This window comes from Leptonychotes weddellii, chromosome 8 (assembly GCF_054177405.1).
Source record: "Leptonychotes weddellii isolate Sample4059 chromosome 8, ASM5417740v2, whole genome shotgun sequence".
NCBI classification, from domain to species: Eukaryota; Metazoa; Chordata; class Mammalia; order Carnivora; family Phocidae; genus Leptonychotes; species Leptonychotes weddellii.
Window position 1 is genome coordinate 20,656,277 of NC_138376.1, and position 13,846 is coordinate 20,670,122.

The 13,846-nt window shown below is 43.8% G+C and overlaps 1 protein-coding gene across 1 annotated transcript in view; it reads left to right on the top strand.

Moving 5' to 3' along the window:
* Positions 1-12,915: 12,915 nt before the first annotated feature.
* Positions 12,916-13,846, top strand: part of LOC102731548 (GDP-mannose 4,6 dehydratase) — a 198,733-nt gene continuing 197,802 nt past the window's right edge. The window contains exon 1 of the mRNA XM_031026549.2: positions 12,916-13,268. Coding sequence (XP_030882409.2) covers positions 13,167-13,268 — 102 coding nt within the window. The 5' untranslated portion in view covers positions 12,916-13,166. The remainder of the gene's footprint in view (positions 13,269-13,846) is intronic.

Genomic DNA, 13,846 nt, shown 5'->3' on the forward strand with positions numbered 1-13,846 from the left:
CTCTAAAAATGAAAAATAAAAATTTTTTTTGAAAAAGGGATTGATAAGATGTTGGTTGAGAAAGGGAAAAAGAAAAATTCAAAAAAAAAAGACAGTTAAAAAAAATTAACTTTGAAAGACTAAAGAATCATGGTAAAAAAACCATGAATTATATGTGCATTATTCCCCTAGAGCTGGAGTTCTGCCATTCTCATTGATCAGTAAACTTGGTCTTGGCTGGCTGTTCTCGCTGACCTTCTGGGGAGGGGCCTGTTGCCATGGTTCCCAAATGTCTTTTCCGGAGGCGGAATTGCCCCGCCCTTGCCCGGTCCGGGCTAAGTAATCTGCTCGGGTTTGCTCTCGGGAGCTTTTGTTCCCTGCAAGCTTTCTGTACAGCTTTGGAGGCCAAGAGTGAAAATGGCAGCCTCCCAATCTCCGCCTCAGAGGAGCCGAGAACTCCGGGCCCCGCTTCTCAGTGAGCCCCCAGAGAAAAGCCGTCAGTCACTCCGGTCTCCCCGGTCTCCAGCCGCACTCCGTGCTCACCCGGCCTGTGACCGTGCGTTTCTATCTCTGGCACCCGACCCGGGGTGGAGTCTCCAAACCCAGCAGATCCCTGCGGTGCACTCTCGTGCTGCTCCTCCTGGGGGGAGGAAGGGGAGTCTCCCTGGATCTGCCGCTTGTTGGGTCCCTGCTGGAGGAGCAGTGGCCCGACTGTGCCCCGGAGAATGGTTTATGGCAACCCCGAGCTGAGAGCCTGCTCCTCGGCTCTGTCTCTGCAGCCAGCTTCCCCGCTCTGATACCTGGGAGCTCTGCCGCACTCAGGCATCCCCGGTCTTTCTGTGACTCCGAGGGTCCTGAGACCACACTGTCCCACGAGGGTTCCACCCCCCGCTTAGCCACCGGAGTGACAGTCCCTCAGTGGAGCAGACTTCTAAAAGTTCCGATTTTGTGCTCCGCGGCTGTATCACTTGCCAGAAGCGGCTGACGGAGGCCCCCTCCCCCGCCGTCTATCCTCCCAAATATCGCCTCGGATTCACTTCTCCGCACGTCCTACCTTCCAGAAAGTGGTCGATTTTCTGTTCAGAGAGTTGTTGCTATTCTTTTCTTCTATCTCCTGTTGAGTTTGTAGGTGTTCAGAATGGTTTGATCCCTATCCAGCTGGATTCCTGAGAAGAGAGGAAATCCAGGTCTCCTACTCCTCCACCATCTTGCTCCGCCCCCCTTTATTCATCTTTTTAAAGAACCAGCTTTTAGTTTCATTGATTTTCTCTACTGATTTCCTGTTTCAATTTCATTCATTTCTTCTCTAATTCTTATTACTTTTTCTTCTGCTTATTTTGGATTTAATTTCTTATTCTTTTTCTAGTTTCCTAAGGAAGAAATTTAGATTTTTGATTTTTAGATCTCTTTCCTAATATATGCATTCAATGCTATACCTTTCCTTCTAAGCACTGCTTTTGCCTCGTTTTACAAATTTTGATAAGTTGTGCTTTCATTTTCATTTAGTTGAAAATATTTAAAAATTTCATTTAAGATTTTGTCTGTGACTCACTTGTTATTTAAAAGTGTGTTGTTTAATCTCTACATGTTTTGGGATTTTCCAGATATTTTTCTGCTATTGATTTCTTGTTTAATTCTTTTGTGGTCTGAGAGCCCGTATTGTATAATTTCTACTCTCTCACATTTGTTAAGGTGTATTTTATGACACATAATATAGTCTATATTGGTGAATGTTTCAAGTGAACTGGAAAAGAATGTGCATTCTGCTGTTGTTGGATAAAGTAGTCTATAGATGTCAATTACATCCAGTTAATTGATGGTATTGGTGAGGTCAACTATGTCCTTACTGATCTGTCATTTCTGATAGAGGTTACCAATAATGACTTTTTGTCATTATTGTTGCTGTAATTGATGTTGCTATTGCTAATCTCACTGTGGTCACTGCTGTTCTTGTGAATGCACTATTTTAGCTTCAGTATGAGGTTCCTTTTTTAACTTGTTATTTTAATTTATTTATTATTTTTTTTTAGATTTATGAGGTATGTTTTTTTTTAAGATTTTATTTATTTGGCTCTCTGGGCCTTAGCGCCATCTTCTTGGAAACCTCTGTGCCATGACAGTGCAGTGGAGGAAGATGCAAATGCACAGGCTGAAGCGTAAAAGAAGAAAGATGTGGCAGAGGTCCAAGTAAACAGATAGCTTGTGCACCCATGGAGCCACAGGAGCAGAAATAAGGAAAGCCAGAGGCCAGGGATGCTGGTACCAATTGTTGGACTGCATGCCTACTTTCTAGAGCTTGATTCACTGGATCTAGAACATCCATTGCCATCTGATCACAGCAGCCACCTTTGATAGACCCACTTTGTTCATACCAAAACAGTCCCTTTTGGTCCTTTGCCCTGGACCTGTGACTTTCAGGACTAATTCTGTTTTCATTTGTGGCTGAATGTAACATGTGTACAATAAATCATCTCTTCTGATGCCTTAAAAAAAAGATTTTATTTATTTATTTGAGAGAGAGAGCATGAGCAGGGGAGAGAGGCAGAGGAGAGGGAGAAGCAGACCCCCCACTGAGCAGGGAGCCCCATGTGGGGCTCAATCCCAGGACCCTGAGATCCTGATCTGAGCTGAAGGCAGTTGCTTAACCAACTGAGCCACCCAGGCGCCCCTATGAGGTATTTTTTTTTTTTTTTTGGATCCCTTGGATTGGTATTGTCCTTTGAATTCTTACTGCCCTCTTTTTCTTTGAACTTGGGAGAGAACTGATGGGGAGGGTGGGTGAGGACGTATTTGAATAGCTTTACCAACTCTCACACTTAGAAGTGTTCCTCCTTGCCAATGATGAGCCAGTGCCAAGATGAGTAGTGGATATCTCTGCTTTTTCCCATATCACACCTCATTCACCCTACCACCTGAGGCACTTCCCTCAGAGGTAGGGGTAGTGACTGCCTTTGTGTCCCCTCTTATTTCAAGTATCTTACTTTTGATGTCCTAAATCAAACATGATCTACAATCCTAAAGCAAATCAATGTCTTATTCTTGGGGCAGACACAAGATCCTTCTGTATGTAGCCTTTGCTAAGTCAGCACCCTTATCCCAATTATGGCAACGTATTAAGTCTGCAAAAGAAGAACCCAGTATCTCCTAAGACTTGGAAGAAATAGGTCCAAAATTGTGACTGTATGTGTATCTTATATTTCCTCCAGAGAAAGATACAATATATTTCACTGAGTTATGAGATAGATTTCTTTTTTTCCATTTTGGAGACATGATTTCTAGTACTACCTTCCTCCCACCTCCATCTTCCACCCACCTCAATCCACCTCCCACCTCTGTACTCTTCCCATGTCTGCCCGCTCCCTTCACCATGTTGAGATTCTTTTCCCTCTGGTTACTGAGCCTAGCTAAAGTTACCTCTAACAACATAGGGGGTATTAAAAAAGAGAAAGTACAGGACTTTTGTCATCCTCCTAAAGGCTCTACTCTTATACTGCCTTGGGGGAGAGAAGTTGGCTTGAAGATTCATGAGCTAGATAAATGGTCCTACCTCCAGAGTCTTTACCATGCCTCCTCAGGTGTGGTTTTGTTCACCATTAGTTTGGCACACAGTGAGTAAGTGTTTGGCTCAGAAATATCTTGACTGACTGATAGTTTCCATCAATCCCAGTTTCAGTTCAGTGGGGATGGTTTTCTTCCTGGACCTTCTCAGGATGGTCTTATCCAAGCTCTAACCATGTTCAGACAGGTGTGAAGGGTAGGCCCTACTAGCAGATAAAGACTCTATACTTCATATTCTCTTATGCATAGATCCCATGCATGAGTGGGGGCTCTAACCTTTTCATTTGGACTCCATTTATTTATTTATTTGTTTTTATTTTATTTTAAGATTTTATTTATTCATTTGAGAGAGAGGAGAGAGAAGGAGAGCAAGCACAAGCAGGGGTAGAGGCAGAGAGAGAGGGAGAAATGGACTCCTCGTTGAGCTAAGTGTCTGAGGCAGGGCTCAATCCCAGGACCTGGAGATCATGACCTGAGCCAAAGGCAGATGCTTAATCATCTGAGCCACCCAGGCGCCCTGGACTCCAATCATTTACATAAGGATTTCCAGAATCCTAAGATTCTTGAATCTTCCACCACTTTCATATCTCCCTAAAGCACACTGGTTCCTTAATCACTAGTGGGGAATCTGTCTCTTTGTTCTACCTACATATAGTCAGCTTCTTATAAGAGTGAGAACATGGCAGATATATGTACCTTACAGGCTTCATTACATGGCTGGCATGCCCCCTTTACCAAAGCTCTTAATCATAAAACTGCTTTAATATGGTAGATGTTTGTCTACATTAGCATTCAAGGCCTAATGGGGCTATTAGAGCCCAGTCCAGATAATTTGAACTTCTTCCCTTTCATGATCCCTTGACATTTGCATTTGCTCTTCTTCCTTTTTTTTTTTTTTTTTAAGATTTTATTTATTTATTTATTAGAGAGAGAGAGAGAAACAGCATGAGAGGGGAGAGGGTCAGAGGGAGAAAGAGGCTCCCCGCTGAGCCGGGAGCCCGATGCGGGACTCGATCCCAGGACTCTGGGTTCATGACCTGAGCCGAAGGCAGTCGCTTAACCAACTGAGCCACCCAGGCACCCTGCATTTTCTCTTATTTCATATAAACGTATGACTATGCAGATTATGGTGAAACCTTAAAGTACGAAGAGAAAAAATCAAGCTACAGAAATTGGTGTTGGTTTTCTATTTTCTAGCAGTATCCAATTAGGAAATATAGGGAAAAATAAACTCCCACTCCCAATATAAAGTATAAAATCTTGGTATAAATCTAACAAGAGAAGTACCTAAACTACGTGACAAAAACCATAAAACGTTGAAGTCCTAAATTAAAGGGTGGGAAAAATTTTTATAAAGATATAGATATTTTATATTAATCTATAAATTTAATGTTATTCCCCCCAGAAGTCTCAGTGGAAAGAATCTGACAAGATAATTCTGATATTTTTCAGGAAGAGAAAATATGTAGGAGTAAGAAATTTTGTAAATAAGGACTCATAAACAGAAAAATATTATGTCAAATATAAAGCTATTATATTAAAAGAGTTTGGCATTGACAAAGTAATTGATAATTAAATCAATGAAACAAATGAGATTCTAGTATAAGATTCATATATAAATTATAATTTAAGATATAATAAAGGAAAAACAGAATAATCAATAGATGGCTTTGAGATAGTTGGCTATTTGAGAAAAAATGTATTTTATTACATTTTACATAATAGTATAAACACAGAAAAAAATAGGGGAACAGTTCCATAATCTTACTGTGAAGAATACGTTTGTAAATAACTCACTGAAAACAAAGGGAAATGAAAAGCAATGTCATGGAAGTAATATATTTGTAACATGTAAAATAACAGAGTGTTAAAATCTATCATACATCAAAATCTTTCATAAATCTGTAAGAACATAAACACAACAGAAAATGGATGGACAAGGGGCACCTGAGTGGCTTAGTCAGTTAAGCATCAGACTCTTGATTTCAGCTCAGGTCATGGTCTCAGGGTTGTCAGATTGACCTCCCACATAGGGCTCCGTGAGCTAGGTGCGGAGCCTGCTTAGGATTCTCTCTCTCCCTCTCCTCACCCCTTCCTCACCCCTTACATGCTCTCTCTCTCTCCCTCTTTCTTAAAAAAAGGGGGGAGGGGAAGAAAAACAAAGAAAAAAATTTAAAAAAGAAAATGGATGGACGAAAGACAAAATGTGTGCAAGACAATTTAGAGAAAAATGAATAAAAATGGTAAAACAATCATGTGAAGAGATGTTCAACTTCACTAATACTCAATAACATGCCAATTAAAATAAGGTACCACTTGTACTATCAAATTTTGAAGAACTCCAGACTGAATATTCCATTTGGGGAATGAACTGGAGAATCAGGTACTGTATGCACTGTGAGTGGAAATGTAAACTATGATTACTTTCATTGAAGGCAGTTTGGCAGCATTTGTTGACACGTACTCTCTGGTCCAGTATGTGGCATATGGGTAGGCATGCAATAAGTATTTGTTGACTTAATGCAGGATGACTTTTGTGAATGGAAAGAGCATGGACTTGGCTGTCAAACAAAATTGAATGTTATTCCTGGCCCTGCCACTTACTTACTAAGTAAACTTTAAGCAATTTATTTAACTTCCTTATGTTCCAACTTCCTTTTCTAGAAAATGGAGATACTTCTTACTCTTTAGAGTTGTGAGAAATAATGAAACAATACATGCAGTGTTTCAGCCATGGCTTCCAAGTTGTAAGTGCTAGATAAATGAAAGACTTTATTCTCTCCCACATAATTTTTCTGGCTACCCAAGAGAATTCTATTTCTAGAGATAGCTTTATCCAGGCTCTTCTACATTCTCCTTCCTTACCATCCAATCACCTCTCTATTTAAATTCAGCCTGTCCAAATCTGCTCTTATGCTCTTATCTTTTTTGCTGCCAAGAGTTCATTAGAATCTTCCAAGTAAGGATGATATTCAGTATCACATGAGTCATTTAATACACTCATCACCAGTGCCTTTTGTGGATTGAATTGTACCCCCCCAAAAAGACATATTCAAGGGGTCCTGTGAATGTGACCTTATTTGGAATAGGGTCTTTGCAGATATAATTGAGTTAAGAGGAGGTCGAACTGGAATAGAATGGGCCTTAAATCTGATATAACTGGTGTCCTTATAAAAAGAAGGAAATTTGGACACAGACACACAAGGGAAGAACATCATGTGATCATGGAGGCGGATACTGGGGTAATGCATCTTCAAGCCAAGGACCCCCAAGGACTGCTGGTGACTACCAGAAGCTAGGGAGAAGCAAGGAAATATCCTCTTCTAGAGCCTTCAGAGTGAGCATGGCCCTGATGACATCTTAGCTTCAGACTTCTAGCCTCTAGAACTGTGAGAAAATAAATTTGTATTAAGTCACTAAGTTCGTGGTACTTGGTTAAGGCACTAGGAGACTGATATACTGCCCCACAAAAGGTCATTTGACTTTAATTCTGGGTTTAGTAATAATCTGTGGAACAGATGGAGGCAACACCAGGTTTTTTTATAATTATGGATAAATTCCATAAAATATAATCTTGGTTTTCCAACATGAAACCAGCCTTAGAAAAGGGGGAGAATATTTAAGGATTAGAAAGGGTTTTAAACAATCTCTAAGGAAACAAAACAACAAACTTGTTCTCTCAAGACACCTGGCCTCAGAAAGAATAGTTAAGGGGGCAATTCCCAGCCAGTAAGTCCCAAAGACCTCAACTTTCCTTGGCAGTTTGCCAGATGATTATATGTTCCTAGTGGCCATTAAAGTCCCTCTGTGCCACGTTCCTTTTCTTTCCACAGCTTGGTGGTCTGGAGTATGTATCAATGAGAATACATTAAGTTGTAAGTAACAGAACACTCAGTTAAAGCAGTTTACAAAATAAGGAACTTACTATCTCACATAATAAATTTGGGGGTAAGAAGTTTCAGGATTGGTTACTATAGCTGCTCAGCAGTTTTCAGTTGCTTCTCTACAATTTTTTAAAAGATTTTATTTATTTATTTATTCATTTATTCATTTATTCATTTATTTGAGAGAAAGAGAGAACAGAGGGAGAGGGACAAGCAGACTCCACGCTGAGCTTGGAGCCTGACACAGCGCTCAATCTTACAACCCTGAGATCATGACCTGAGCTGAAATCAAGAGTTGGATGCTTAACTGGCTGAGCCACCCAGGCACCCACTTCTCCACAATTTTTGACATCCCCTCATCGTCACAAGATGGTTACTGCAACTCCAGGCATCATACCTTCACATAACAACACCAAGAAATAGAAAGATGAGTTTTTCCTTGCCTATTTGTTTCAGGGAGGAAAACCCTTTCCAGAAGTTCTCAGCAGACCTTCCTGACTTCATAGTCTTGTGTAAGGCCCTGTCAAGCTATCCGAGATAGTGGATGATGCATGTGCATGGCTTGCCATAGTTATACAGTTTCAGGGTGACTAAGTGTGTTTGATGCCTGGTTATTAAATAACTGGTGGATAATGCACCAACATAGCATTATTTGCTTTGTCAAAATTACATCTGGAATCTGGATATGGATCTAGGTGATATGACTGTGAAATAAAGTTTTTGAAACACTATAACATAATTATGCTGATTTTCCGGGTTGCCATATTTTAGATTTTAATAGTTAGTCTCCACAAATGGCTCCCCCATCGAGCCACGATTCTGAGTATTCATGCTCTGGTGTAATCCCTACGCCTTGAATCTGGACTGGCCTTATAACTCTTATAACTTGCTTTTCATCAATAAAATGTGACGAAAGTCACACTGCATGACTCCTGCATGAGCCTAGGTCATATAAAACCTTGAAGCTTCTAACTGGGACTTTTGAAATGTTGATTTTTGTGAAGCCAGCTACCATGCAATAAGTCTGACTATTCTGAGACTCCCACACTCAGAGGAAGCTCAAGCTAGCCACATAGAGAGGCTGCATGGAGAGACAGAAATGCCCAGCCAGGCTCTAGCATGCTAGTTACCCCAATGCAGGCATGAAACATGATCGAAGAAGCATCTTGGACTTCTAGACCAGTTAGGCCTTCAGATGATTCCAGCCCCAGGTCCCATTTGACTACAACAAGAAAAGTGATCTTAAGTAAAAACTTTCCATCTGAGCCCAGTCAATACACAAAAATATAAGCAATATAATAACTTTTTTTTTGTTTAAGCCACCAAATTTGGAGACCTCCAAAGAAGAAACCCTTTCTAATCCAAAGAAGAAGGGTTGTGGACAGCCCCTAGGGTCAATAATTTCTATCCCCTGATATTTATGCCTTCATGGGATTTCCTCCCCTTGAGTGAGGATGGGATCTGTGACTTGCTTCTTTTCTTTTTTTTTTTTTAAGATTTTTTAATTTATTTATTCGACAGAGAGAGAGAGACAGTGAGAGAGGGAACACAAGCAGGGGGAGTGGGAGAGGGAGAAGCAGGCTCCCTGCCGAGCAGAGAGCCCGAGGTGGGGCTCGATCCCAGGACCCTGGGATCATGACCCGAGCCGAAGGCAGACGCTTAACGACTGAGCCACCCAGGCGCCCCTGTGATTTGCTTCTAATCAACAGAATATGGCAAAGGTAATGAGATGTCACTACCTTGTTTAGATTATATTTAAATAAGACTCCATCTTGGCATATTGGAGTGAGAGATTTCTTCATGCTGGCTTAATGAAGTAAGCAGTCCACACTGAGGAAGCCCACAAACCAAGGAACTGCAGCACATCTCTAGGGCTGCCAGACAGCAAAATGCCAGGGTTGTCAGTCATTCATCCACAAGTAAATGAATTCTGCTACCCACCAAATACACTTGGAAGCAGATTCTTCCCCTCTTCTCCAGATGAGAACACAGTCCAGCTGGACTCTGCTAAAGGGGAGCAGAGGACCCCAGTCAAGCTGTCCCCAGACTCCTATGCACAGAAGCTGTGAGATGGTAAATATGTGTTGTTTTCAGCTGCTACATTTGTGGTAATTTGCTACACAGCATTAGAAAACTAACATACAGGATGAGTATATTTTGCATGAGGAAGGGATGTGAATTGAATGGCTCAGGGATGGCCTGAGGTAGACAGTCTCCAAAGAGGGCCACCATGAATTCCTCTTTCCACATTCATGCTGCTCCTCACATCAAGAGGTGGAATCTAACTCCCTCCCCTTGACTCTGGGCTGGTCTTACTCAGTTTTTTGCTTTGACCAATAGAATGTGATGGAAGTGATGTTCTGAGACTTCAAGGCTATCATAATGAGTCTTGAGGTTTCTTCCTAGGTCTTTAGTGCCCTTATACTTGGTAGTCCTGACCCACTGTGAGGGTTGTTTACCATGCTGGAAGGACCATGTATAGAGATCACATAGAGAGACCAGATGGAGAGAGAGGGATGACCATCTGAACTCTCAGCTGAGCTCAGCCTTCCAACCTTCCCTGCTAAGGCACCAGACTGTTGGTGAAGACTTTTTGGACCCTTTAGCCCATACTAGCCATCATCTGAACACTAGAGAGTAATCCCAGATGATGTCATGAAAAGCAGAAGGACTGCCCAGAAGAGCCCTGCTCAAATTACTGACCCACAGAACCATGAGCAGTTTGTTACACAGAGTAATCAGGCAGGATTAGGTTGGGTCTCTTCCAGGAAAGGCAGAATACCATCAATACTAAGTTGAGGATATCTCCCATGGAGGAGGGGTAGGGGGACTCAACAGCAGAACAATTTTACCCATCACATCTCGTTGGATGGAGTTTTATCACTTGTCTCTGTCAGTCCTTCACTAACAAGGAGAATGGGATTTTGATAAGTTCAGATTAATCAACATGCATTCCCTGGTGCTCCTTTCCCTGAACACTTGTTGAATACCTCTTGTGTTTGAAGTCAAGCCATAGTATCTGCCATGATGATATCTGCTGTTACTGTCATCATCATGCCAGGAGCTCGGCTGATCCTGATTTTGCCTCAACTATCTCACCGCTTGCTTATAAGAAGAGGAAATTCAGACTGAGATACAGGTAGAGGGAGAATGCTATGTGAACATGAAGATGGCCATTATAAGTCAAAAAGAGAGCCTGCAGAGGAAACTAACCCTAACAACACCTTGATTTTGGATTTTCAGAACTGTGAGGAAATAAATTTCTATTGTTTGTGCCACCCAGTCTGTGGTACTTTGTTGTGGCAGCCCTAGCAAACCAATATATGGCCCTATCGCCTTTCTTTAGAGAAGTTTTCTAGAAAAATAGCCTTCATTTTTTCTCAAACTTCCACTGTGTTTCAGAACTACCATTTCCCTCAACATTTTGTAATTATTTTATTTACAGGCCCTACAATATCATCAGTTTTCTTTCTTTTTTTTTTTAAACATTTTATTTATTTATTTGACAGAGAGATAGAGAGCACAAGTAGGCAGAGCAGCAGGTAGAGGGAAAGGGAGAAGCAGGCTCTCCGCTGAGCAAGGAGCCCAATACGGGGCTCAATCCCAGGACCCTGGGATCATGACCTGAGCTGAAGGCAGACGCTTAACTGACTGAGCCACCCAGGCGCCCCTCATCAATTTGCTTTCTATGGGTCTTCTACTGTCATATTTCTTACTAGGAAAGGCAAATGTCCAGTATTCAGTAGTGTGATAGGAGGTCTCACAGCTGCAGGATAAACTTGGTATGTCCTCTCTCAGTAATCAGTTTTCCCAGAATTTTTGGGAAAATGTTAAATAATGTATTTGAAAATTAATTCAAGTCATATTTATGTTAAAACAAACATAAGTTTTTAATATAATCTAGTAGATTTCAAAGACATTTCTTGCTTATAGTGAGTTCCCCTAAATAAAAATGTTCCCACCATCCTCTGCATTAGGGCCTCTTCATTTCCCATTCAGAGGCAGCCTTCTGCTACTTTAAAAAATTTTTATTTATTTATTTAAATATTATTTATTTATTTGAGAGAAAGCATGAGAGCATGAGTTGTGGGGGTGGGGGTTGGGGAGAGGAGCAGAGGCAGAGGGAGAAGCAAACTCCCCACTGAGCTGAGAGCCTGATGCCTGGCTCCATCCCAGGAAGCTGAGATCATGACCTGAGCTGAAGGCAGATGCTTCACGGACTGAGCCACCCAGGTGCCCACAGCCTTCTGTTACTGCATGTAATACACATTTATTCAGTCATTCTCTTTATAGAATGGACAATGAGAGCCAAGGTGTGAAACCAAAGACAATTCTATATATATATAAAGCTAAGGAGTATTCCTGAGAAGCTTAGGGGACAAAAAGATTTTTAACTTAATCCTGAGTTTTTCTGATTCGGGGATTTGAGGTCTCTAACAACTTGCATTGGTTGGGCACTCTCCTAATCACTCAATTTGTGACTTGAAGTGATGATCTGAGGTGATCTACTGCAGAGAGGAAAATGTACAGATTAACAGAGCAGTGGAAATAGGGATGTTTTTGTCTCTTGCATGGATTCCGGCCAACTCCTTAGGTACACACACCTGTCATCCTCCCAGTGAATCACCCCTGGCCTTCTCTCTGCCCAATGTGCAGCTGCCACATGGAAGCCAGCTCAGGAGACATCAGTTTAGGACCCCACCTTGCATTTGATTTACTTTTTTTGAAATTGGCCATATCCAGGTTTATCCCACCTTGCAGTCTTTTCAACATTTCCTTAAGCTGCACGTGAGTGGGGCCAGGCTTTCTTGTACTCTGCCACTCCTCTGAACTAGGATACTTTGAAACTAGTTACTTGGAACCTTGTGCCTGGTTCCAAGCTTCAGGGAAATGTGAGAAGAGCCAGAAAGCCAGGCTCCAGGTGAGGTTAGTGATTCCCCACATCTGTGACCCCATTTAGGGGCCTTGTAACGCTAGTGCCCCTCAAGAAACATAAAACCAAACTCATCAAAAGGCACTGCGATAGGTTTCCAGGAATTATTTATCAAAGCTGATGACCCAGGCCCCGTGACGCCTAGATTTGGCATTCAAAGCTTTCTCCTAATGAAAAGGTCAGGCCATACTTCCTCTCAGCATCTTCAGGTACTATTAGCAATCCTGGGAAATCCAGAAGGGCGGAGGACAGGAGACAGGGGTCCCAAGGAGGGTAAGATGGTGAAGTCCAGGCCGCCGACGGCCCGCCCCCTCCACACCAGGCCTTGCCAAAGGACAGGCCGGGCGTAAAGACCGGGTAACATTTCCTTTCCTGAAGCTGCCTCACAGCCCGGGCCAGAGGCGGTGGAACCCGGTGACAAGCCCGCCCCTCCGGCGCTCCGCCCCGCCCGCGCGGCCCGCGCGGCCCGCGGCGGAGGAGGCGTGGCGTGGCGCGGCGGCCGTCGGCGGGGGGCGGGGCCTGCCGCGGGCGCCACGGGAGCGTCGCGGGCTGACGCGAATGACGCGGCGCTCGCCAGGCCGCAGCCCCGCCGCCCCGCAGTAGGGCCCGCCTCGGCCCGCCCCCGGCCCTCCCCGCCCGGCCTCCCGAGCGCCCCTGTCAGCTTGTGGCGGCTGGCCGCGCGGTGCGCTCCTTCCCTGCTGCCTGGGCGAGGAGGCTTGTGTGCAGGCACACCCCCACGTCCCTTCGGCGCCGCTGCCTCTGCTCCACTGGCCTCAGCTCCGCCCAGCTCTCCGCCACACGCCGGTAGCGACATGGCACACGCGGCGGTACGCTGCCCCAGCGCTCTGGGCTCCGGGGACGGAGAGATGGGCAAGCCCAGAAAAGTGGCGCTCATCACTGGCATCACGGGCCAGGTGAGTGCCGAGGCGGGAGTTCGAGCCGGGCCTGCTGCTGCTGGGGCACGTGTGCGCCCCGCGCTGGGGGCTGCCTGCGTTACCAGGAACAGCCTTCTGGGCATCCCGGAAGGTTTCCGATGTGGCTTGTTGTAGAGGTCGATGACAAGATGTGCCTTGTGGGGAGTGTGCTGAATGCATGGAATGCTTCTAGGCTTCCCTTGGGGCGTGGGAGCGTGTGTTCTACTTGGGATGTGGTCCTCATACCTGAGTAAGACTCTCTCACCTGTCCAGCCGGCGACTGCAGTGCTTGTTTCTCCAAGCCCTCTAGGGTGCACTTCCAATTTAGTTCTTTGCAGATCCTAGTGCTGGGGGAGGGAAAAATGACTGGTTTTCTGTGAGTGAGTGAGTGAGTGAGTGTGTGTGTGTGTGTGTGTGTGGAGTCAACTTGCTGTATTTCCGTGTAAGGGCCAAGGCCATTTACCTGCTAATGCTTGGGAAGCAGGGGAGTTTTTGCTGTTTTGGTTCCCCTTCACCAGATTTCCAGACAGAAAAAACAAAAGAAAGTAATGCCGAGGAGTCATAGACCAGGAAATATT